The sequence below is a fragment of the Sceloporus undulatus genome, chromosome 10, assembly GCF_019175285.1.
Source record: "Sceloporus undulatus isolate JIND9_A2432 ecotype Alabama chromosome 10, SceUnd_v1.1, whole genome shotgun sequence".
Lineage (NCBI taxonomy): Eukaryota > Metazoa > Chordata > Lepidosauria > Squamata > Phrynosomatidae > Sceloporus > Sceloporus undulatus.
Window position 1 is genome coordinate 12,805,532 of NC_056531.1, and position 26,103 is coordinate 12,831,634.

The following is a 26,103-nucleotide window of genomic DNA, read 5'->3' on the forward strand; positions in this document are numbered from 1 at the left end:
TAGGTTGTGGTGTGCCCCAAATCTAAATAAATGAATCATCTTTGCCTTCACTGCTTGTTGCTTTTTCCCTTCAGCCAAATTGCTATGCTAAAGTCATCACAGTGGAATCCCAAAAGAAGATTGTCATCTACTCGAAGCAGTACATCAATGTGAATGAGGAAATAACTTATGACTACAAATTCCCCATCGAGGATGTCAAGATCCCTTGTTTGTGCGGCTCAGAGAACTGCAGAGGGACCCTGAATTGAAACCCAAGGTTATTTGCCACACATTGACTGTGTCTGGACTGTGGTAACCAAGGTGGTTGCACTTTTGCCAAAAAAGGAGGTGGTAGAAGAAGAAGGAAGGAAGGAAGGGGAGAAGGGGAGACAGAGAAAGAGAAAGAGAAATCCACTGGGTGGCACATTCTATCCATCCGTCAGGAGAAGTACAAATTGCAGACGCACACTAAGATATCTCAAGCTGCGGTGCTTTTCTTCTTTGGATCCAGTGCTCCACTCCCCCGCAGATAGCTCCCATTATGCAGTGGCACCATGAATCAAAACACTCTTTTCCCCACTCTGCTCACTCCGTAATGGCACAGCTCTCATGGGTATAGTAAGGTACCTTTGTATTGTTCAAAAACGTTCCTCTTTACATACAGCGCTGCTACATTTCTGTCATTCATTTTGTTTTGGGATGGGCGGAGGGAGCAGGGGAAAGACATTCAGCTTTTTAAAAATGTGAAGTAGAGTGTGTGAGTGTATTTGGGGGGTGGGGGTGCGGGTGTCCCTGTGTGGAGTGGAAGCTAGCTGGCATAGCTGTCACGTGAGCATCAGGCGCTTAGTCTCCAGTGCAGGCTGGGGATTTCTGTGTGAGTTTATTGAACACAGTTGCCTCTTCTCCTGTTTCTGGATCAGAGGAAGGTCCAAAATACTGAGATTTGACGTAAGGTTGCCTTCTCAATGTTCCTGTGCACTCTGCTGGTCCTCTCGTGGAGGGAGTGTCCAAAGTAGCTTTAGGACCTAAGAGGGGAGAAACTGTTGGCTGTGCCAGGCTTATAATGAAGAGGACACTAACCTTTCCTTTTGAAAAGAAAAGTAGCATTTGCTTGTTTTCCCTTCCCTGTAGCCTTGCTTTATGCTGTCGCATTCTTTGGCCAGGCTCCCTGAAGCCTTGCGGTCAGGCGCCCTCTATTCCAATCGGTGAGGCTTCCAGGAGAAACCATCACAAACACTCTCAAGATGAACCAGGGCTTCAGAATGACAGGTTGTGAACTAGGGCAAGATCCTTGAGTGGCACCAAAAACCAAAACCAAAGGCTACTTTTCTTCCCTTGATGGTTTTCAACCATCACCTCTTCCTGATGTGGTCCTTTAGTAGTCAACTCATCATCTTAAACACTATCTCTGTAGGTTTCTTTCTTCAGAAATACTCAGAAGATTGCTTGCAGGTTTTATCATCCTCAGCCAAGCTTGCTTGGTGGCTAATCTCTGCTTCTTTTCAATTAGTTCATGAGTTTACTGTGAGTGCATTGGGAGGTGTTTGTATGCTGAGAGCAGCACTTCTGTGGCCTGAAAAAGCAATACTTTCTTAATGCTGACTTTCTGCAGCAAGCAAACCATAATCAAAACAATCTAAAACATGTGTCCTACACAAACATTGCAACTCACGTGCAAACAACGGAGAAATTAATGGGGATTTTTCCTTGGAATTGCAACCCAAGCAAGTGGAGGAGTGAAATGTTCGGTTTGAAACAGGGAAAAAACCCAAACGTGTGAGGGCAAAGGACCCTTTTTTAAAAATTGATACAAGTTTGTTGAGAGAGTGACGTGGTGAGGAAACGATGAAATATTTGCCCATTTTTCAGTACTCGTCTGTCTCTTGCTCCAGGAATGAATTTACTGGACTTGAAGCTTAGTTTGCTAGAAAGGACCAGAGCCTGCATAAATACTGTCTCAGTCAGGTCTATCTCCTCTTCCCTGCTTCGGACAGGTCTTAACATTTTGTGACCTGTGTTCTCTCGACAGAACCTTCTCAAAGCACTTCCCAGAGACAGTAGAGTTTTTCTAGCAAGTCTAACAATCACTTAGTAACTGCCTCTCCCAGCTTGATGGCCTACAAAAGTGGATGGGATATCCCTTTGTAAGTGTTTGCGGGCTGAGAGGAAGAAGCAAACTCAGCTGCCTTCTCTCCTTTTCTAGTCAAGGTGCTTCATTTCATCATGGGCTTGCTTAGTCTGAATTAACTTGAGTTTGGAAGTGAAAGATAAGACTCTATGAGAAGTTGGTTGGATTCACCAATGTCGCATTTCTTTGGTACAGTTTTCTGCCTTCTTACAATGCCTCCTCTGTTCTGTGTCTTTTTTTTTTTTTTTAACGCTTCCAGTCTTTGAGAAAAGCCACATCCATTTAATCTAATTCTGCACAGAGCTGTTGTCAGTAAGCAAGCTAGTCCTATGCTTCTGGCCGTCCCTTACTCTCCTTCCATGCCACGAGTGCAATTCACAAGGAGCGTATCCTCTGCAAGCAGACGGGTGGGAGCTTGTGCAGGGGCAGTGCCCTGTGAATGAGCTTGGCTGTTCATCCTGCCATTTTTGTGTTTAGCAAATGCCTGGAAACCAGGTTTCCTTGGGTGAGCGCAGCACCACTAGGACACCTGAAACAATGTCTTGGTGTAAAAGCTGCCTGTCACACACACACACACACGCCACCCCAAATACCAACCTGGCCATGAGAAGGGCGCGAGGGAGGAAATGTTCTCTGCGAAGCCTTTGCCTGGCTTTGGGGAGAATTCTTCCAAAGTATTTGTCTGCATACGCACAAGCACATCCCGAATCCTAAATCCAAAGTACTTTGGGACTCCCCCAGTCAGCACTCTGTTCCTTGCAGGGCAAGAACTCAGGGGTGAAGCTACTCTGCTTGTCTGCCTCCAGTTCAGATGAGTACAGCTTAAAAAGAGATTTCTGGAAGGAAGAGTAGCCCACACTAGATCTAGAAAAAGCAAGTGCAAAAGTGACCTTCTGGGCTTCCCCCTAACCTTGCCCTTGAGAGGAGTGCCAAAGTCTTGACAATTAACTGGATGCCTTGTCCTTTCTGCTCCAAGGAGGGCAAGGTGTATCGCTTGGCATCCGTAGAGCTTTTCACACTGGCATGATCCAGCCAATGCATCTCTGTGCTTTGAATACCAGCCTGCTTAGTTTCATACAATCGTTTCTCTTTCCCATCTGCCTTCTCCCTGGTTTGAGGTTAAACTGGGGGAGTTCAGAGGGAGCCAGTCCCAGAGCCAATATTTCTATTATCAAAGCAGCTTATTTCTACAGTGGGGGGGAGATGATCATTTTTAAATTCTGATGCAAAGTAATTTCAGTTTTTTTTCCATTTGTGACCTATATTCAGGGATCATTTCAGTGCTTTTTCTGTATAAAACGTTTGTTTGGTTGTGTGTGTGCGTTTTTGTTTGTTTTTTTTTTAAAAAGAGGGAAATTAAATTTTGACGTCTCAAATGGACACATCATCTGTACATAAGCAACTGTTCTTACTCTTCTCTTCAAACACTTGTTTCTTGTAGAAACATGTTGATTTTGGTTTTTGTTTGTTGGGAGGGCTGTTTTGTTTGTACTTGGAAAGCATGTACATAATTTGTTTTAAAAATGACTATTGTAGTTTGGAGTTCTTTTTTAAAAGATTGCCAGGCTTGAGACCTCAAGGAGAAAGAGTGGAAGTTTGGGAGTGGGACACACTGAGGGAAAGCGCTGGCACTATTTACAGCTTGTGTCAAGCTATGTATAATGTAAATTCTGTACAAAATTAACTTCCTTTTTGGTCAAATACGTAGATCAAACTAGAAGCATTAAGAAGCTGAAGAATATAAAAAGAAAATGCCAAGTGGAGGCTTTTTTTTTTATTTGCCTTTTGGATACCTTAACGTGCAAAATCTATTTATTTCAGACAAGAAAATGTGTATAGTCTATTAATGACAACCTAAAACGTATTTAAGCAAAACTGCAACTTTTGATTTTATTTTATTTTTTTCCAATTTAAAATTTCATTTCTTGTATGTTCCTTCTCAATTTACCAACGTAGTATTTGTGGAAACGAAAAGGAAAATGCATCAGCCGTGCTCGGGAGCTCCGTGGTGCTCCGATGCACATGCACAGCTCCGCGTGAGAAGGGCATTCCCGCACCGACAGAGGAATGCCCTGCCAATGGTGAAGCTTCATGTGCAAATGTGGGGCTCTCAGATTCTCACTGGAGCTGTTGGGAGGAAGCAGTTGTTTTGGGGTGGGAATGGGAACAGAAATAACGCTAAATCCAGGAGGTAATTCTTCAGATGAAAAGCTGAGGAGGGGGAAACCTTGGTCCTTATTGTTCCTGTTTCATGAATTCTGTAAAGATACTGGTTTTTAATTTGCGGTGTGGAGAATAAAGACCTCCTTCAAAAGGGGAAAGGAAAATGGTTTGCAATAAATTACATCTGTTTTTTTATATTCACTTCAACCAACAACAACAACCCAGAATTAAATCGCTTGCCTTTGGAGATTTAGGAATTTTTAAAACTTCTGTTCCCTTTTGTTTTTTTAAACAACTGTATAAATTTAGGACTATTCTGTGCATCTAGGCGCTGTCATCAGTATGTACCTTGTTTTGAAGAACGTGGGTTTTTTTTTGTTGTGGGTGTGTCATGCTGTAAATATTTGTTCATATTTTTTTGTGAATTGAATACTATGTACCATTGTATTATAGTAACTTTTATAAAGCAAACCATAAATATACTGACCTTTCTTACAAAAAAACCCCACCTTGTTTGGTTCATTGGTGCCAAAATAATAATTTCTGGACGGACCAGAGGCCTATCGGGGCAGAACTTTGGAGCAAGAGACTTGTGACCATAGGTGTAATGCCCTTCCAAGCTTGGTTCAAAAGTAAGTAATCATACCATCACCTGCATAGTATGCTGTTTTCATCGAGCTGTTTTTCATTCCCTTTTTTCCTCTGTTTAGGTTTTTTCCTGTCCCCTCAAGTTTTTCTTTTCTTTGGAGTTGCTGAAGTCTTCAAGGTTGCTGCTCAAAGGCTACTAGAGCATGGATGGAGCTGTTTTGGCTGCCTAAGGGTAGGTTCTCAGAGAATGAACCTGCTGTTAGTAGATAGCAACAGTGAGGATTTTATAGTCCACTAGATGATGTTGCACTCTGACTCCCATCATCCTTCTCCACTAGCTACATGCTAACTACTACTGATGGGAGTTACAGTCCACACCGATCCCTCCCCTGATTTAAGGTTTGGACATCTGTAGAAGAAAGTACAGTTGCTCCTCCAGGTCCATGGACATGAAATTGACAGACTTGATGATCTGCGGAGGGGCGACCCGCCATTGAGGTGAATAGGGTGTGCTCTCACAGTGCGTGTTCTATGCTCACGCGCAAGAGCGCACCCCATTCATTTCAATGGGGCTTGATTATCTGCGAGTCTCCTAACACGGGGGCGGGGGAAGGTCCGGGATGGATCCCCCACAAGTTAGGAGGGGCAGCTGTGCATAGAAATGAGGAGCTAAAAGGCCCACAAAACTTTTTTTTTAAACTGTAATAATTTGACCATTATTTTACAGAGAGCAAAGCCTTGGGTCTTGATGATTACAATATAATCTATCCATGCGCCATGGCATGTGCAACTCTGATCCCATTCTGTGTTGGACAAAAAGGTCCGGCTACTTCTATATTGTTGTGTGCTGTCAAGCCATTTCTGACTTATTGTGAGCCTAAGACAACCTTATCACAGGGTTTTGTTTTGTTTTTTTGCCAGTTTTTGTTTTGAGGAGGTTTGCCATGGCCTACCTTGGTGACCAAAAGAGTGTACTTGCCCAAGATCATGGGTTTGATCTACCATGGCTGAGCAGGGACTTGAACCCTGGTTTCTCGAGTCAGTGTGGTGTAGTGGTTTGGACTGTTATTCTGGAGACCAGGGTTTGAATCCCAGCTTGGCCAAGTCACACACTCTCAGCCTCAGAGGATGGCAGTGGCAAACCTCCTCCAAACAAATCTTGCCAAGAAAATCCCATGATAAGATGGAAATGACTTGAAGGCACACAACAACAGCTCCAGAGTCATAGCCCAGCAGGCTCTCAAACAGCTTCCATAGGAGAAAGGAACTTGCACAAGATACCCACAGGATTCCAGAGGATGGCTTGCATCCTCTTAAGTGTCATACCCAAGCATTAAGTCCACCTTATACCCGTGCATGTCTTTTTTGATAATTGTAGACATTTGTATCCTCTTCCACCCTCCTCAATTATCAAAGCTGTGATAATCCTCCCGACCTCAATGGCCATTCCATAAATGGTGGGAATCATAGAAGGGTCCGAATATTCTGAAGTCTTGCACTAAACTGGAAGACATAAAATCTCAACTGATACCTATCAACAGCTATTAGCTGGGATCCGTGATGTCCATAGATAGGGGTGGTACATATTTGACCAGCCAATGCTGAGAGAGACAGTAGAGGGAAGAAATGTCCCCAGTCCTCTCACCCTTTCTATTATCCCACGGTTGCACCTACTGGTAGTAGAAAGCAAATGGGGGAATCAGATGAACCCCAATTTCCTCCAGAAAGGCCTTTCGGGCATAGGCAGCTGAAATCATGAGGCAAACGGCCCTTTTCAGTAGTTTTGTCAAAGGCTTGGATCAGGATCAGACACATTTGTTGGCAGCATGCTTACCCCCAGAAAATCTTTTCAGGACACCTCACCAAAATGGACACCGAAAGACACCTCTGTGCTTTGAATCTTTTTATTCAATCAAAAAGCAGGCCAGGTGGGTGGGAGGAAGATGATTTTGGAATTACTGTTGCAAAAGATTTGAGCGAGAGAAATTCTCCCAGCCGTTTGCCCACCACTTTTGCTGTGGAACATTACATGACGTTTGATTCTCCATTGGGTGTCAGGATGGTGAGGTTTCCCCGGGCATCTTGGTCCACTTCAATTGCTTCAAACAAAGATTTGAAGTTCCCAGCACCAAATCCCTGAAGGAAGAGAATACAGGAGAATAATTAGGATGATTTTTTCTTCTTTTGGATAGTTGAGCTATGTAAGTATGCATAGGCCACTGTGGTTCAGAAAGTAGGATTTCTGATAGGCAGATATTCCAACTGCAGTTCTCCCTTGGACAGCATACACTACAAAAAGGACAAGGAAGCCCAACAGACACAGGGCCTGCTTTACTCCTTGCCTGTGGCTTTGGCTATCAGTGGCCATTTCTCCTTGGCAAGGGTTCCTTTATGAACTGGACTTCCTTTACGTGAACAAATAGGGCAATTTGACCGCCTGTGCACTGAAATAAAACCCAACTCAGTGACTCTTCCATCCGTTCAAAGGCCAGTTCTGCCTCCTCTGCCATAACTGGTATTTCTCCAAGGTTGGGAGTCTGGCATTTGCACCAAGAGTGCCTGATAAGCACAGCTCCGCTCAAGAGGAGCCAACGTTATGCTGTGGTTGGTACAGCTTCCAGTACCGGCCTGGCTGAGTGGGACCTTAAAAGCAGCTGTTTTGCATTGGCTGCCCAAACAAGGAGAGGCCTAAGGCACAAAGCCAAGAGTCCTTCAGAGGCCTTTTCAAAATGAAACCGGCTCAAATATGAAGGTGAAGAGGAGGAGGTTCAGGCCCAACAGAAGATGTTGGACAGTTTGTTTTGAAACTGAGTGCTGACTTGGGTGCATTCTGTCCCTGTCATTTAAGTGCATAAGGAACACTAAAGTAGCCTGACATCTCTCCTCTCCCTCCCATTTGTCAGCAGGAAAAGCATCATGTTCCACCTTTACAGTTCTGTGTCCTGCCCCCAACTACTGAGCTCGGCTGTTGTGCTTATCAGTGGGAAAGGAAGGAGGGGAACAATTTAGACAGTGAAGCAGCTGCTAGTCTTGGCTCAGAAGGGAAAAGGAATAAGATGCATTCACAAATGGTGTGAACCATTCTTTCCCTTCCCCTCAGAGCACAGACTAACCGCATCTTCATAATCTGAACTGCTTGGATGGGGAACCAAGGCCTAGCAAATGACTATGTACTTCATCCCAAAAGAGAAACAGATACACATAAGGCACGCCTAGGCACATGTGCATCACTAACAGCGCTGTCAGCCTTTGCGTTACTGCACTCTTTAAAAAAAGCCTCTCAGAAGACAAGTCTGTCCCTCATGAAATATGACTGTGAGATTTCCTTTCCTTTCAGAATGAAAATGACCAGTACCTTGCATTATATGAACACAAAAAACAAACAGATAATAAATAAAAAGAAATAAAACTATGTATTTGTCTTGGTTCGTGTTCAAGATGCACATCTGTACACCCTGTCCTTTGTTTTCCAGGAGTCTGCCAGACCGACCTTGGAAAGAGGCAGTTGAAGGAGACCAGAGTTAAGTACCTAGTTTTGATCAGCCCAGAGTTGCAAAGAAAAATGAGTAGAGTCAAAGCAGTACCTGGTCCAAGTCAGGCTGATGAGTGGGTTCCAGAAAGTGGCAGGACAGTGGAAGAGAGAAACACACTGTGCGGCTAACTCCTACTGTGAGCAATCTGATGCTCAGGTTGAGGGCCCTTTCACACTACACAAGTAGAGGGCTGTGACTGCACCTGAACTGCTATGGTTCCATCTGAGATTTGCAGTTTAGGAAGAAAGGGTTAAAATTCTCAGCTAGACTGCCTTCCCAAACGACAAGTCCCAGGATTCCCTAGGATACAGCCATGGCAGCTAAAATGGAATGAGAGTGCAAGAATTGTCTAGTGTGAAAGGGCCTTTAGAAACTTAACCCTGAAACAACAAGTATATATGGTCACTCAGGCTCCGCTATTAGCTCTTGAAATTTTGGGCTGGCTGGCCAGCCAAAAGTTCTCTCCAGTGGTGGCAGGGGGGTTTGCAGCCTCACTTTAAAAAAAGGTTGAGCCTAAAACAGGGATGTTGGGGTGGCACTTGTCCCCTGCAAGACCTCCCTCCCTTCTCAGCATTTTACAGAATTTTAAGATCTAAAAACACCCTCTGCATCCCATACAAGGGGAGCCATTCTGTCATGATTTTGGAGCACGCTGGCTGTTTTCAGCTGAGGCAAGGCACTTTGATGCACCAAAAAACATTATCCAGAAAGGCACAATAGTGGGGCTGGGGGGTATTTGAGGGTTCCAAAATGGCCTTGGGTAGTTTCCCCACCTCTGGCCTAAATCCAATGGCCAATCCTAACTACAGTAGACCCACTTAAGCAAAGGGAACATGGTAAATTACCACTTATGGAACTCCCACTTAGCCTTCTCTAGTTGAGGCCAACAACTGGATTTGGGGCTTGATCTTTTCTCATCTTCTAATCATGCTGAAGGTATGGAAGTTTTTAAAAATCAACAGGGATGAGGGAGCAGAATGTCCTTTTTTTGCCACCTGTGACTGGGATTTGGTTCAGCCTTGTTTGTGGTTGTTGCATGCCTTTAAGTTGTTTCCAACTTATGGCGACCCTAAGTCAAACCTATCATGGTGTGTTCTTGGCAGCAGTCTAGCCTGGAGCAAATCTCCAGTGCCCAACAGACCTGATGGTTGTAGCGCTGTATGACCTCCAGGAAGACGGTCGGCCTGTCCTGAACAGGCTTAGTGAAGATCTGAAGTAAGTATCCCTTCTCGTCAAAGTCCACTAAGATTTTGAGTTCCTTAAAAAAGAAAACAACAACTGGAGACAGTGTTTTGTAAGAAGTCTTTTTTTTCAAACGCTGTAATGAATCACAGGAACAAATGATTTACGAGTTCGTGGAAATGTACTACCTCTTCCTGTGTTTTCCTCCCAGCTCACAGATTCCCATGTCTCTAACCATTATGCCGCAACAGAATATGTGTTGCTGGCTGTAGTACCTGGCTCAGGAGAACCAATAAACCTTCCTAATGACCAAGTTCAACAGCTCAAAAGGATGAGCGCCTCTAGCTTTGGGTGCTCAAATGTTCTTCATGTTATATATCAGTCCCAGGGATCCTCCCAAGTGCCCAATCATTCTAGGAAATGTTGGGGCATTCATTCTGTTTTAGGATTTCACATCCTCCAATGATAGTTGCCACCCCCACCTCTGGTCATGCCCTAAATATACCAGGGTTTTGGCCCTTGTTTGTGCCTGGTTGTAGCAGATCCAAGCATCAGCCTTGGTTTGCGTGTGACTCTTTGCTCCCACTGGAGGTGTGGGGAAGCTGTGGGTGATGGTGTGGATCCCCTACATCACTGCCAGCCCCTCCATGAGCTCAACACCTCTCCCCATATTCTCCTCCCTGGTATCCACATTCCTTGTCTTGTACATCTTTTCTATTCTCCACTTCTAATTTTCTGTTAATTTATCATTCAGGGTTTTTTGTACCATTATAGTGCTAAGGTGATATAAAGCTATGCCACTTTAGCACTGACTCTAAAGTGAAAAGGAAGAAAGAAGCATTTAGGCTGGTTCTTGGAAATGTTCTCTCTCTCTTTCTCACACACATACACACACCATTTGAAGCATTATCAGAGGGACACCCAAAATATAGCGGGAGGAACTGAGACAATGGATAAAGATCTGTGACATTTACTTCTAGGACTCGGTGGTGCAGTGAATACCCATTGCAGTGGGTGCAAAAAGATGCAGCTAGTACCAGAATTTCAGGAGAGAGAGAAAAACCAAGACAGGATGAACGTCATTGTGGGTTTTTTTAATGGTAAGCATGGCTACAACCCTTACCAAATCCTGAGGCTTTGGGCTCATCTGGAAGAGCTCTGAATCTACCACACTCTAACAGCAATCAAACATACTACTATGTATGACTGACAACAATACTAGGGTGCCCCCCCTCCCCGCAAGTGATTTTGGGGTGTGTGACCCAGCCTATGTGTTCAGTCAGACCGTCCAAAACAACCCTTCCAAATTGGCTGGAAATCTATCCAGCCATTTTGGCATGATGCAGTAACAAGTAGAAAGAAACTGAATTCGACTGATACAGACAACTCTTAGTCAACTGACCTCCAGTTTACTGATGTTCTCCTTCACCTTAATCTTGGCTGATTTGAGCCTCTCTCGAAGTAGCTGGTAGTAGGTAGATGGAACTGACATGAACTCAAGGCCACGTTCTTTCAAGTTGGTGATCTGCAATGAAAGAAAATACAGCATTTAAAAAAGTGTCCATGTTTTGGTGGGCAGATTGGAAGGGGAATTTCGGAATACAAAGACGTCTTACCGCAGCAATGATGTCTGAGGTATTCAGTGCAATGTGCTGGACTCCAGGGCCCCCATAATAATCAACATATTCCTGCAGAACAGAAAAAAGTACACTGGGTACCTATAGAGATATCAGCCAGGACCCTCCCTTGGAGTTGTGGAGTTACATGTTAAGGCCAGCATTGTGTTACAGATATGCAGGCCAGGAAACATGTTTCTTGCCCTTAGAGTCTAAACCTCCCCCCAGGCAGCTATCATGCCCCAGGTGAGTCTTCTGTTGCTATTTCATGCTGCTGAGAAGGGAAGAGGAGAGAAGGAAATTCAGACCATGAAGATGTGGGTGTTGTAGGCTCCAGGAGGGGGGGGGGGAGGAGAATAAACAGAGATACGCTCTATCCATGATTGTACTCTCATTTCTCATCCTCCCCTGAGCTGACCCCAGTTGCTGCCTCATAGCTTGAATGGCCTCCCTGCCTGCCCTACCTATCAGCCCCTCCTGAGGACTGACAGTTGCTGGGAAGGATAAGGAACTGCGTGGATAAAGCATAAATCCTCTAGTGTATGATTTCAGCCTAATTCTGTTACCCATCCCTTGTGTTGAATAGCAATGTTTTGCAACGGTACCAAAGCACCAAATGTAGCCAAACACACAGCCAGCTACTGATGTGCAATCATGTGCAATGCTAATCTAAAAGTGCAATGGCACTGCCTGCGTAAGTCTGCTTCTCCAACCTCAACATGGGTCTTCCACATCAGGCTAAAATGTCCAACCACTTCCGTAAGGGAACGTACATAAGCATTGGATCATAGAGTTGGAAGTGACCACATGGGCTATCCAGTCCACCCCCCTGCCATGGAGGAACTCTCAGTCAAAGCATCCCCGACAGATGGCCATCCAGCCTCTGTTTAAAGACTTCCAAGGAGGGAGACTCCACCATAAGACACCCACAGGATTGCAGAGCTTGAATGTGGGCAGGAAGCATTCCATGGAAGTGCTCTACTTGCGCTTGATCCAAATATATCCCCTCCTCACTTGGATCAACAAACCAGGTCTGTGTATTTGGAGCTTGCCCCTGTGTGAAATATATGGACCCTTGCTACTTTCCTCCAAGTAAGTGTTTGACCCCCCACAGAAAAAAAGAAACTTGGCAACCTTGACTGTGTGTGTATATATGTGTGCATTCACATTGCCAGCTGACTTATGGCGACCACATGAATTTCATAAGGTTTTCTTAGGCAAGTTTGCCAGTCCCTTTGGCTATAGGCCCCAAAAGTTTAGACTTTTACCTGGATCTGAGATTTCTTCTTCCCCATGGCAGGCTCATTAATTGGCATTTTAATGGATTCTTCATAATTGGCCACTACAATAGAGCGAAGAGCACTGAAGGCCGTGTGCACCTGCTTATCATCCACAGACCAAAAACGGTGGAACAAGAGGTTTCTCTGGTACCTGTGGACATGCAAGAAATTCAGAAGACAAGAATAAAAGATGGTCACAGCACACAAGTAAACTTTGACTATCTTAGCAGTTTAGTACCTTTTATGAGAAAGGATCTGGAGCGCATGATTTGCACGCAGGAGGTCCCAAGTTCAATCCACAGCATTTTCAGGTTAGTTAGCAAAATACTGTACTGTCTGAGGAGATGCTGCTCACCCGTAGAGAGAATAAGCTAAATGGACCTAAATATCCTATGTTCTGTCGTGAGTTAGCTACAAATGTTAAGTGAAAGCCATGTACTTGGAAAATCAAGCAAGGTCAGCTGTGTGCATTTGCTTTATGAGGTGCAGACTGAGTCTCCCGTAACCAAAGTGCTTGGGACCAGAAGTGATTTGATTTTTTTTTTCATATTTTGGAATATTTGTATATACATAATGAGAGAGCTTGGAAATGGGACCCAAGTCTAAATGTGAAATTTATGTTTTGTATGCATCTTACAAAATAGCCTTAAGGTAATTTTATATGTATTATTTTTAATAATTTTGCGCATGAAACAAAGATTATGTACACTGAACCACCAGAAAAAAAGGTGTTACTGTCTCAGCTCCTCATGTGGACAATGTTGAATTTTGGAGTATTTTGGATTTTGGAATCCTGGCTAAGGGAGACTCCAATCCAGGTCCCATTATGCCTGACTGTTGCAGTCCAGTCCATCCAAAGGGACTCAGAACAGGGAAGGTTGTTCTAAGTATCCTGCATTTTCATCACGATAACCTCAGAGGCCGAAGAATGCAGAAATTCTCACCATTCCGCCACTGGGACCATCTCCTGGTCAGGCTGGTTTCCCACCACGTGGTCAATGAAATTCAGCTTTGCTGGTGGCCTGGAAAAGGAAAAATAGGTGAAATCAGATGTACCCTCAGACCTTTAGAGTAAGGATGTCCTGACCATGGTTTTTCCCCCCAAAGTGGAACAAACTCCCTCTGATCAAAGGCTATCATTTTCACACATTTTTGTAAAGGTCTACCTTTAACATTTTCTAAAGTGCGTAGAGGGCAGCTCCACTGGCCGTCCATCTATTTCTGGGCAGAAATCAAAGTGCCAGTGATCCCCTATAAAGCTCATTATGGTTCAGGGACAGGTTATTTGAAGGAACTTGACATCGGGTGGGAACACAGGAGGCAGGGCCTTTTTGGTGGCTGCTCCTGCAGACTCTCTGTAGCTGCCTTCCAAGAGAAGCTAGATTGGCGCCTCAGTAAGTACTTCTGCAGGCCTGTTGAAACCCTCCTCTGATGCATGGGATGGACACATTTTGGCTATACCTATGCTTCCAAACTCACTGCCTGAATGCTGGAAAGAGTCGGAATGACCAGAATAAGGCTTGAAATACTTACAACTTTTTTAGCAGAGGGTCCTTAAAAAGTGGAGACTTAAACCCAGGCAGGAAAAGTCCTTTGTAGTCCAGCTTTTCAATGAGCGTGTGTGTGGTGTCTCCGTACTAGATGGAAGGAGAAGGAAAGGCTCGTGTTTTTGTTACACTCCTGGTGAGTTGGCAGAGCTTTGGAACCCATGCCAAGAAGGCCTGGGACTCACGTCCCTTTCCCACTAAAGCAGCACTATGATTCCACTGTAACTGCCATGGTAATGTCCTATGGAATGCTGGGATTTGTAGTTTGGGGAAGAGCCAGAATACTGGCTGGAAATGTTAAATGCCCCTCACTAAGCTCCAGACCCCAGGATTCCATAGGAGGTTTCCATGGCAGTTAAAGTGGAATCATAGTGCTATAACTGTAGTATGAAAGAGATTGTCACAAACGGACTTTAGATATCATCCCTCCCTCCCATTGCGCTGGTCATGGGCATGTTTTCGTCATAGCATGTTTTCGTCATAATATCTAAAGTGAATCTCTCTGTACAGAGGCAGTCTGTACCAAAACATCTGCTCTCCAGGCAAAAGCAAATCACCTTCACCTTCAGGAGAACATAACAGAAAATTCTAACTACCTCACCAAAGTACAAATCCCAGAATTCAATAGGATGGGACCATGACAAAGTGGAATCAAACTGGTGCAATTGTATAGTGGGGATAAACCTAACACACACTAAGAACTTAGGAAAAGGGCTGTCACCATCATTTTCTTTGTGTTCCTCAGTGAATTCTTTTTAATCAGCTTTTCAAGTGGGGTTTAGAGGCCAACCACTTAACTTTCTTACCGTTTGAACAATGGCAAATTTCACTTTCCCGTATTTATCTTCCTCTATCCAGGGTTCTTTCACTATCTTGGCTCCACGCTCTCGAGCTTTCTGAGGAAAGGAGGGGGGCAAAAACCAAGAAGAGCAGAAAGAGTATTAGACAAAGTAGAAGCCAAGGGTGGCAAGTGTCTGAGTTTGACAGGAATATTCTTCAGTTGTGGCATACCTGCACAATGAAATCACAGTCCTCCACTTCAAAGGCAATGTCTTTCACGCCATCTCCATGCTTCACTAAATGCTCCCCCATTTCTGCATAACGTGAAAAAGGAGCAAGAACACAAGACAATTTCACAAGGGAGAAATTTATCAGCAGCTCTTATATTAGCCACCCCCAGAGAGAACCTCCCAGGACCAGAGGCAATGTTCCTCAGATCCTAGCTTGGGTAAGTTATTTAAGGACAATATCACACTGCACTGTTGTGTACTTTCAAATAGTTTCTGACTACTGATGACCCTAAGGCGAACCTATCACGGGGTTTTCTGGGGCTGAGAGTGTGTGACTCGCACAAGGTCTCCCAGTGGGTTTCTTTGGCTCAGCAGGGAATCAAACCCTGATCTCCAGAGTCATGGTCCAGCACTCAAACCACTATGCCATGCTGGCTCCACTATATTGCTATAGCACTATTAATCTGCCTCCTGTGGAATCCTAGGATTTGCAGTTTAGGGAGGAGGATTTAAAATTCTCAGCCAGAGACCTTTTAGGCCTCACTAAACTAAAACCCCAGAATGACACCGGAGACAGCCATAGCAGTTAAAATGGAATCACAGAGCTATAATGGTGTGGTGTGAAACTGTTTTGAGATTATAGTTCCCAGAATCCCCCACCCCAGTAGCCATATTAGTAGGAGGATTCTGAGAGGGCGAGCCTCAAAAAAAGCACTTTTCCAAGCTCAGATGCAGAGAGGGTTGCCAGAGTAAACACTGGAGAGGGCTCCTATGCCTTGAGATGACTGTGTAGAAGGATTTTCAGCCAATGTTGCTTGTCATGGAACCAGGTAACAAACAACTCATGCTGAAATTCCATCTTCTACACAACTATTAAAGTTGCAGGAGCCCTCTCCAGTTTTCACTCTGGCAAAGCTCAAAATGTGAAAGGCAATTTATGTCGTGTTGTGAATAATGGACACCACCCCCTTGAGGACACACAAGCCTCCATGCTCCCTCTTCTTGTCCCACTTTGCCCAAATAGTAACACAAGTGTGAACAACAGTGAGGAGCTGGGGCCTGCATTGCGCTCTTTGGGACATTGGAGGGGTGCACCCCACTGAGCACCTAGGCCAATTTTAAATAATAATAATAATAATAATAATAATAATAATAATAATAATAATTCATCCCCCCCAAGTTTGCCCACTTGGGCCATTGTAGTCCCCAAAGAAGCCTTTTCTTAATTTGCAACTGGAAGTCAACCAGAGGCCAGCGTCTGTGTGGTGTCCTTGTTTAAAAAGAGGTTAGATAAGACAGATCAAACTTAAATGTCATTTGCGTTAATGAGAAGAAACTTGATTCTTCTGGTAACAAAAACACCTGCTCTCTGTGGGTTGGGATTTACCTTGATTTCCAGGATTGAGAGCTGATGAGAAGACAAAGATAATCTGGAAGAAATGAGAACAGTTATGCAAGGGAGCGGTGGAAGTCTCAGGATACTATGCAAAACCCAAAGAGGTCGATGCCTCAGATGTAGTTTGATGGGGAGTGAAAAGGGAAGGCCTTGCATCACCTAAAAGAATGCTGTCCCCCTAAATGGGTTTTTCTTCAGTCCCCAAATTTCTAGTGTATCCCTAACTTCACATTAACTTCAGTGGAGCATTTAGAAATACTAGAAGAAAATTTCTTGGGGGGGAGAAGCAGAATTTATGTGGAGGGACAATGCCTTCATTCCCCCCCCCCTTTAATAAAGCTAGATTAATAGTCAAATGGAGGCCCTCTCAGAAGAGCTTATGAATACAATTATTCTGTATAATAATAATAATAATTTTTATTTATATTTTCCACCTCTCCCTGCGGATTGAGGCGAGATTACAATAAAAACAACATTACAGCAATAAAAACTACTATAAAAACAGTTCAGTCAAACAGTGACATTACTATTAATACAGTACCATACATTAACTAGATTATCATCTAAAATATAAGACTTATGTTCTTTGCAAAAAATGTATTTTTGGCATGCATTCAGTATCTGTGCGCTGCCATTTTGGATAAATTTTTAAAGACCTTTTTGTTTCGCCTGCCTTTTTGTCACTGTGAAACCATTTTTATACCACCCTTCATCTTACAATACCAAAGTGGTATACAAAACAGAAATGTACAATCCAAAGATGGTTGTCAGGAAAAACAATGGCCTGACTCCAGTTAGAATAGATCCGTTTGATGGATGAGACCCCCAGAGTAACAGTTGGACTTAGGCCCTAAAATGAACATCTGCTTCAGCAGGAAATAGAGGAAACAGATGTGCTTGCTTAACTGCTCAAGAAACCAGTTTAAAAATGCCTAGGCATTTAACTGAGATTTCAATCTCATTTCTAAATCATATTTGATTTAGCTTAAAGAATATAATGTTGGCACCACTTGCAGCCTTATGGGAATAGTAGGCCAAAACTTCTGGAGGTCTACCGGCTCCTTAACCTTTGGTGTACCAAATGTTTTCAAACCTGGTCACTCAGAACATGGCAAAACAACATGTTTTTGATCACAACCTAAGTGTCTCTCCATCTCACCTTGTCTTGCTTGACCACATGAGATGTCACCTCTCGGCTTCCCGTTTCCAGGCCTCGGTAGGCAAATTCTTCAAAGCCCATTTTGTTGCAATAAAACGAGGCAGCCTTCAAAATACACAAATGGAGGTATTACATGTTGGTTCAAGTATTCCCAAACTCTCTCATGGTCCAAAGCTATGTCAATTCTTTGTTGGGCCATGCTCCTGTGCCTTCCACAGCAGCTCAGATATACTTTTGTTAAGAAGTTTTGCATGCATGGAAACAACTTTAATTCCTGCACATCAGGCTGCTGTCCAAGGCACAATGGCAGAGCCAAGTGGGGAAAAAGTTGACAGCCCTGACCTAAATGTGATGCTTAGTCTCAACTAAACGTGCTGAATCACTGAGAACTAGGTAAATCGACAGTGATGTCAATTTCATTGATCCAATGGATCAGAGGAATATTGACAAACTGGAAGGTGTCCAGTAGAAGGCAACCAAGACGGCCAAAGGTCTGGGAACCCAAAGTCCTACAAGGAATGGCTTAGGGAGCTGTCACTTGCAGGAGAGAAGACTGAGAGGTGACTTTGCAGCCATCTTTAATATCTGAAGGGAGGTCATGTGGAAGAAGGAGCAAGCTTGTTTTCTGCTGCTCCAGAGAGCAGAACATGAACAAATGGATTCAAATGACAAGAAAAGAAATCCCATCTAAACATTAGGAAGACCTTCTTGACTGTAAGAGCTGTTTGAGAGTGGAATATGGGCTGCATCTGATGGTGGTGGACTCTCTTTCTTTGGAAGCCTTTAAACAGAGGTTAGGGCCAGTGTGGTGTAGTGGTTTGAGCATTGGACTAAAACTCTGGAGACCAGGATTTGAATCTCCACTCAAACATAGAGTGATCTTAGGCAAATCATATTCTCTCAACCTGAGAGGAAAGCAAAGGCAAGTCCCCTCTGAACAAATCTTGCCCAGAAAATGCCATGATAGATTCAGCTTAGGATCACATTAAGTTGGAAATGACATGAAGGCACACAACAACAACAAAGGTTGAATGCCATCTTTCAGGAGTGGCTTAGTTGTATATCCCTGCATGCCGGAGGCTGAACTAGATGGCCCTTGCCATCTCTTTCAACTGTATGACTCTGTAATTCGGAGATTCTATCTGTCTGCTTTAGTTGGGGTTAGCAATTGGTTTTTAATCCCTGCCCTTGAAACTAAGGCTAAAATGGATTTCAAATAAAATTGCCTCTTATCCATGGAAAATTACAACTGATAAAGGGACCATGAAGCAGTGTTAGCAACCTTACTTAGCAAATTGTGTACCTTGTCGAGCAATTGAGCTCCTCTAGATCATGTGGCTGCATTGTTTCTTCAAATCTCTATTTCTGTTTTGAATTTCTATTGAGCAGTGTCCTAATAATCTTTAGTTCTAGTGGTAGTTACATGATTGGACCTGATACATCTGGCCGGTGTCCCGTTACACATCTTTGCAGTTCACTAATGGGATTCCTTAGCTCTTCTGCTCTGTAGCCAAGTGTGTGTAAAAAACAGTTACGGCAATACAATGCCAGAATGGATGTGGAAGCTATTAGGGTATCTAGATTCTCCCCCAGTTTCCCTTTCTTTAAAAACATGCCACGGGGAAGATAAATATTTAACCAAGATCATTCTACCTTTCCGCCGCAAGGCATTTACAGCCTTGCATTGTCAAACTATGCAGTCTAAATTTAGGGAAGGCAGATATAAGCACATTGCCAGGGAACAATGGCTCCACATTTATTGAAACCATATTGCTGAGGACACCATACTTGTGAAAAATATGAAATCCCAAGAAACAAATATTGCTTAAGTTATTTAAAGCCTGCAAGTGACCCAAATGATCAAGATAAAACTATATACAATACGTGTTGTCTAGTTCAGTGAAAGCAGCCTTGGTTAATGTATCTAGGGCTGCTGCCACACTGCAGAAATAAGGCAGTTTGAGAGCTCTCTGACAGGGAAAGCTAAACATCTGACAAAACTACAAATCCCAGAATCCCATAGTATTGAACCATGGCTGTGAAGAGTGGTGCCAGACTGCTTTCTTTCTGCGGTGTAAACACACCCTTGATTTGCAGCGAAAGCAGTGCAGCTCAGAATGGCCCCCATGTGAATAACTTAGGTGGATTGTTCCTCATCAGAAATGTAAGTTGTGTATCCGTCTGTTGCATCCTCGACATTTTGAGATGTCTTTCATCAAGTTTAACACCTTTTAAACTTTCAGTGTACCATTTTACTATTATGGATTTCTCTTTTGGCTATAACCTGTATGTGGTTGCCTACAAATATTCAAACTGCGACTGGCAATTGGAGTGCATTTTCCAGAATTTCTGGGAGTTGCAGTCCCCAAAGGAAACTTTTTGTCATCGTCGTCCAAAGCGGAATGCTTTCCAGATTCTGGCAACCAAGCCAACAAACCAATGGGGTTTTTACGAAGCTTGGCAGCCGCCTTCTCCCCCACCCCTTGGCTCAGCACTCCCACTCCACACACACACACACACACACACACACACACACACACACGTCCCTGGCCTCCCAGCAAACAATTGGCACCAACCTCCTCTGGGTTGCATCAGGCTAGTCCAAAGACCAGTCTCTTGCAACCATCCTCTCTGTGCCATTTGCCCATGTGCTAAACACATTCCCCACAGCCAACCACACACACGCCAGTTCGGAATTAAACGCAGGTTGGCTACAAATTCCTCCCCTGCCTCCCCCCCCCCACCCCTCCAGTGTGCCATGCCAGACAGGCCTCCTCCCCCTTTCCAGCACCCAATTGCAATGCTGCTTACACCATATACCTCGACACACCCACCATGGGTTTCACACAAAAGCATAGGGCCCCAGACTCTCTGCAGCCTGCCCACCACCATGCATTTTCTTAGTCTAATACTCACCTGCTTGGCATTTCCAACCCAGAACGTCAAGGAATGGAAATTGAGAAACCGGCCTCTCTCGGGCTGAGGAATTCAAAGATATACCTGTGTTAGTCTGTAGAATCAGTATGTAGAGATCTTGCAGTACCTTTGAGACTAACTGTAAGAAAGAAGTTGGCAGCATCAGCTTTTGTAGACGTCAGTCTACTTCTGAGGGGTCTCTGGGCATCTGAAGTAGACTAAAGTCTACGAAAGCTCATACTGCCAACCTCTTTCTTTCAGTTAGTCTCAAAGGGGCTACAAGATCTCTCTCCAAATCAGGCTGAAGAGATGAAGGAAGAGGAGTCAGGGATGGCTTCTGACCATCAGGGGCAAACAGTCCATAGAGTTGATCTTGGCCTTTGAAACTGGACCCAGAACCACGTCCAGCTGTGCACTGATGTTTCCAAGATCTTAGGGGTGCCCTATGTATAGGGAGCTCACCATTTGGCAATCTAGCCTAGTATTGTAGGTAACTGTTAGGGCTTAGGGACCATTTTGGCCTCCCTTCCTCAATGCCCTAGGAGTTTGGGGGGGGGGCACTTTCAATATATTTTTGGCTCTCTGGGTCATTTTTGGTCCTAGTCAGCTTGTTTACAAAAGCCATACTCACCAACTATCCTGGTTTGTCAGGGACAATCCCGATTTGCCACCCTCCTTTTCTAGCAGCTTTTAAAATATCTTGGTTTCTCTCTCCTCCTTCATTCTCAGCTTACTTCAGTTGTGCAAAACCAAGTTCAACGTGCAAAAGGAGCTTGCATTCAATTCACCCAGAGGGGGCAGAATCTTGCCCTTCCCAGTCGGCTCCGGCAAAAGCAAACTGCTGCCGCTTCTCCTAGCTTATCTGTTTTTCCTGATTAACATCTTTTGCTTGTTTGGCCACATACATCCCAGTTTTCATCTGTGGAAATGTTGGAAGGTATGAAAGTTCTCCCTCCTCTGAATATTTTGCTTTGAGCCACGTGTGGCATATCAGCCGCACCCTAGTCTACTCCATACATAGGCTTTCTAGACAGATCACAACTCCCATCATCCTAGACCTCCCCAGCGACCACTATACCTTGGCAAAGTTCTATTTGGGGGGAATGTAACGGGGGATTCTGGAAAGTGTACTCCATGAATGGGAATATTTCTGGGTGCTCCTCCTTTGACAGCCATGGGTATCTTTTCTATATCTTCTGGGGGAAATTCAGTGCTTTGATATAGCATTTTTTGGGGATACTTTAAAGATGAACAAATCAATAAAGGGGCACTCAGCCTTCCTGGCAGCAATGCTATACAGTACTTTCATTGTCATTCTTGGCAGGGGGAGGCAAAATTATTTCTATATTAACTCGGAACAACAACAAAAAAAACCTAAGTGACGGTAACTGAGTTTTGTTCATGAATGAACACACGGTGTCCTCAGTCAGAGCTTGGCTGGGGGATTTGGAAAGTTGCAGTCCCAAAAAAAGGAACTTTCCCAAGCCCTGTGTTCCCCTTACAAGAATGGCATTGGGTTTATTTATTTATTAATTTGTTTATTAAAAAAAGGTCTTTCACAAGCACTTTGATAACCTTGCCATGTTAAATATTAATTCTTCTGGAAAATATTTACCTAGCTCAACGCAGGGGATGAGCTAAAGATCATAGGAGGAAAGAGAGGAAATTTCTGTTATCTCCTTAAACAATGTTTTGAAAGGGAATTTTTTTTCTTTTTAGTTTTGTCTCGTCCTATCTCTTAAACATCAGACTAAAGGGGCTCTGCTTTGGAAAGCGATCCCATTGGATTCAACAGAACGCCCTTTTCCCTCCAAGAAGCAGCACAAGATATTGGCTTGGTTCAAATGCATCAAGACATATTGTAGTACATTTAGCAAAGAAACTGTGATCATTTTTAAAACTTTTCCTAAGACTGTGAATAAGATTGCTAGTTAGGGTTAGGATCCAACCAACACTATACTTGGAAGTCACTTTTGCTTCAGTGCGACTTGAAAGTGCTTTAACATGGGCTGGACTGTTGTTTTTATACAAATATTCAGTCTCAAAAAGTGTTGGTTTCTTAGGAACTGATGTAAGATTAGAGTGAATGGAGGCATACTATGTATGGACTTCAAACACACGTCTAAGACCTTTCTGGTGCATGCCTAAAAATGGTGGAATATTACATTTGCAAAAATATATGTTTTTATAGGGTCGCCATAAATCGGGAACGACTTGAAGGCACACAACAACAATCTAGACACGCTCAACAGAAAAATCCAGAACTGGCGGCTTCTACCAGGTGAGTGTATACAATTTTGTGGCTAGTTCGCATTTGAGTTAATGCGTGAAAAGGCTCAGGTGGTGAGTCAATTCACTTCTGTTTAAGACCTATATAGGGTTAAATTGGAAAACAGTGTATTGGCTTTTGTGTGTGTCCATGTGCCTTCATGTCGGCCTATGGAGACCCCATTATTGTCACAGGTTTTCTTAGACAAGGGATACTCAGAGGTGGTTTTGCCACTTCCTTCCTCTGAAATAGAGCCTAAAGACCCAGTATTCCTTGATGGTCTCCCACCCAAGGACTAACAAGGGCTGACCCTGCTTAGCTTCCAGGATTAGGATCTGGTGCCTTGAGAGTAGTTAGGCTTGTACTGTCTCAACTGCATTTACAACAGAAAGATATGAAAATGCTTAATGTTGCTATTGTATCAGCATGACATAGTGGTTTGGGGTTGGACTGAGACTCTGGGAAACCCAGATTCAAATCCTGGCTCAGCCATGGAAACCTATTGGGTGACCCTGGGCAAGTCAAACTCTCTCTGCCTCAGTGGAAGGCCATGGTGGCAAACCTCCTGGAATAAATCTTGCCAAGAAAACCCTAGGAGATGGGTACTGTAATTCAGAGTCAAAGTGGAGGTACATATCAGCAACAATTCTGTGTTGGAAGGGTATAGCTATGGGGTGGGATAAAATGAAGGTATTGTCCCCAAATAAGTATCCTGCCTCTTCCCTGTGAAACTTTCCTTCGGTCCCTGAATTTCTAGCATTGCAGTCACTTAAAACTTCAGCTGAGGAAATAAGAGTTGAGGCATCCAAAGAAAAGGAGCAGGCAAGGAAAAGTGGGAAAGGGAGATGACAACTCTAAATGGAATTGACTGTGTGAATAGTTTTCTAAGGGGAAAACGCCATATTTAATTCCATTTTCAGCTTACCTTCTCTCCTTTATCTGTGTAAGTTGTCTAGCAAAGAAAGAGCCAAAGAGAAATAAAACAGACATTAATGGATATATAACTTACTCCAGGGGAAAAATACCCACCCCAAAATTCTACATGATGCAACATATGAGCATTTTAAAGCCACAATGAACACCACAACCAATACTAGAGAAAAGCAATAAAATAAATATATCAATTGGGACATACATCCAGTTATTTGTAAGAAATGAATTATTAACAACATAGTAACTCAATTCAACCAACTGCTTGATAGGTTTTTTTTTAGCTTATGCACTGATGTGATTTGAGATATTTCCAAAATAAGTGAGTCCAAAATGAACAGTCCTAAAGCATATTTGCCATTTTTTAGACGTATAGGGTAATAGTAGCCGCGTTTTACAATGGTTTTCTTAAAAAAGAAGTGCGTAAGCACTTGCAAATCTTACCATTTCTGTTGTCTGTGGGAGCAAAGGAGATGCCACTGAGAGAAAGAAGGAGGACCTCAGGGCTGAAATCTTTTAATATAGCAAAAGCGAAAAGGGGGGGCAGGACAGCTCCACCCCATCTCCTCCTCCTCTAGATGGAAAGTTTAAGCACTTTAACTGAAAAGATAGCCTTGGCTTTCTCAACTATCGTCTCTCCATGCCACCGGACAAAAGAAAGGGAAGAATTGGCTGGTGTAGCCCGCTGGTGTAACTGGGCTACAAAGTCACTGGTGCGAGTTTCCCTTCGGAGATGGGAAACGGGCCTTAGCAAGCTGCTGTCCCTCAACGGCCGCTCTTCACTTTTCATACAAAGCTAACAGAGGCCTGCCTTATAAAGTTGTTGTAAAGAGCTACTGAACGAATGTTGACTGGTGGGGACATTTTAAGTACAATTTTTGATATTTTTGCTGCAAAAGCCCCAACCCTCAACTAGTTGTTGCAATGCGACTTCAGGTTGACTCCAACTTACAGCAACCCTCTCCGAGGGATTTCTTGATAAGATTTATTCTGAGGAGGATGGCCCTTGCCTTCCTCTGAGGCTCTGAGAGAGTATAACCTGCTCAGGGTCCCACAGTGGGTTTCCAGGGCTGGGTGGGGATTCGAATTCTGGTCTCCCAGAGTCCTAGTCCAATGCACAAAACGCTATATAGTCGGCCCTCCATATCCACAGATTCTTTATTCATGGATTCAAACATCCATGGCTTTAAAATATTTTAAATATATATTAATTCCAAAAGCAAACCTTGATTTTGCCATTTTATAGACGGGACACCATTTTACTATTTGTTGCATTTAATGGGACTTGAACATCCACGGACTTTGGTATCCATGGAACCAAATCCCAGCAGATACCAAGGCCCCACTGTGCCATGCTGGATCACACCGACTATCAATACCCATAGAATGAATGGGAATTTGGCAAGTCACCGGTTATGTAAGAGCATTGATTCAACAGGTTGACTCTAGTTGAGATTAGGAACTGGGTTTAGGTCAGTGGGGGCAAAACTATGCAGCTCTTCCAGTGGTTTGTTGGACTGCAGTTCCCAGCAACCCTACCATTGAGTCTGATGGCCAGGGCTGCTGCAATGCAGCACCTCACCCCCAATTTAGCTCTTCATATTTAAGTAGAAAAACAAGCATTTACACGCCACTTGTTCTCAGTTCTCTGAAGGACCTCTTCTTGCCTCTAATAGCTTCTGTGACATTACTCATGAGCCATGCTGGCATCCCTTTGGACTTTGCAATATCTCTCATGATCTGTACTATAATTCTAGCTAGGCTTCCATTATAGTGGTTCTGAATAACCTTCCGAGTTTCTAGGAGAGGTCTGATCTTCTTGACTTTGTTTTCAACTTCATTTTTTACTAGTTCTGTCATTTCTGAGAAGCTCTGTTCAAATCAAATGTAATTGTGCTTCTTCTGCATATAGATTGAATCTGATAGCACTGTGGTTATGGTCACTCTTTCCCATTGCTTCAACAGTACTTATTGTGTTGCACCCAGGGCCAGGTTCAGAGTCTAGGGAGTCATTCTTTGACCCGTTCTGATTCTGAGTCAAGCTCTTTCCCACCCTGGAAATCCGGAAATCCAAGATCTATGTAGCAGTGGTATCTATTCAGGTTCATAGTCATCCAAAGATCCACAACAGAGAGATACTAGTACCTCCAACATGCAGGCTCACTGGTGTGTGGTTTGCAGAAAGGGATGGAGCTTGAGAGGATGGCAACAGGCCCAGGAGTAAAGTTTGGGGTGCATTTGCAAGGTTTTTAACCAGTAGATGGCAACAAGAAGCTGAGATGTAGGATTTGAGAGTGCTACCATATCTTGAACCAGCAGCTGGCAGTGAATAAGATATGTAGCAATAAGGGCTCCCAGACAGCAGGTGGCGCTCTGGAACTTCTTACAGCCTCTGATTTTCTTTAAA

At 43.7% G+C, this 26,103-nt stretch overlaps 3 protein-coding genes across 4 annotated transcripts in view; 2 read left to right on the forward strand and 1 right to left on the reverse strand.

The window, feature by feature from the left end:
* SETD1B (SET domain containing 1B, histone lysine methyltransferase) overlaps positions 1–4,951 on the forward strand; it is a 51,810-nt gene extending 46,859 nt beyond the window's left edge. The window contains 1 exon segment of the mRNA XM_042441946.1: positions 75–4,951. Coding sequence (XP_042297880.1) covers positions 75–248 — 174 coding nt within the window. The 3' untranslated portion in view covers positions 249–4,951.
* Positions 4,952–6,746: 1,795 nt separating this feature from the next.
* On the reverse strand, positions 6,747–24,259 carry HPD (4-hydroxyphenylpyruvate dioxygenase). 2 transcript variants are annotated; one of them, XM_042441941.1, is made up of 14 exons: positions 24,141–24,259; positions 23,692–23,718; positions 20,498–20,560; positions 17,582–17,686; positions 16,414–16,456; positions 15,028–15,110; positions 14,823–14,912; positions 14,003–14,106; positions 13,414–13,491; positions 12,458–12,620; positions 11,190–11,261; positions 10,976–11,098; positions 9,533–9,649; positions 6,747–6,994 (listed from the first exon to the last, which is right to left on the reverse strand). In XM_042441941.1, the coding sequence occupies exons 1-14, from the start codon at positions 24,141–24,143 to the stop codon at positions 6,884–6,886; spliced, it is 1,182 nt and encodes a 393-aa protein (XP_042297875.1). In that variant the 5' UTR covers positions 24,144–24,259; the 3' UTR covers positions 6,747–6,883. The 2 variants fall into 2 exon arrangements, with proteins under 2 accessions (XP_042297875.1, XP_042297877.1); XM_042441943.1 differs by lacking the exons at positions 23,692–23,718; positions 24,141–24,259 and adding an exon at positions 21,129–21,216.
* PSMD9 (proteasome 26S subunit, non-ATPase 9) overlaps positions 22,151–26,103 on the forward strand; it is a 10,921-nt gene continuing 6,968 nt past the window's right edge. The window contains exon 1 of the mRNA XM_042441945.1: positions 22,151–22,778. The gene's annotated coding sequence lies outside the window, so the exon portion shown is untranslated. The remainder of the gene's footprint in view (positions 22,779–26,103) is intronic.

Coding starts and splice junctions, on each gene's coding strand:
- HPD (XM_042441941.1), bottom strand. Junction 13,492..14,002: donor GACCCTCTGCTAAAAAAGTT/GTAAGTATTTCA, acceptor TTCCTTTTCCAG/GCCACCAGCAAAGCTGAATT. Junction 12,621..13,413: donor ATGGTCCCAGTGGCGGAATG/GTGAGAATTTCT, acceptor GCATGTCCACAG/GTACCAGAGAAACCTCTTGT.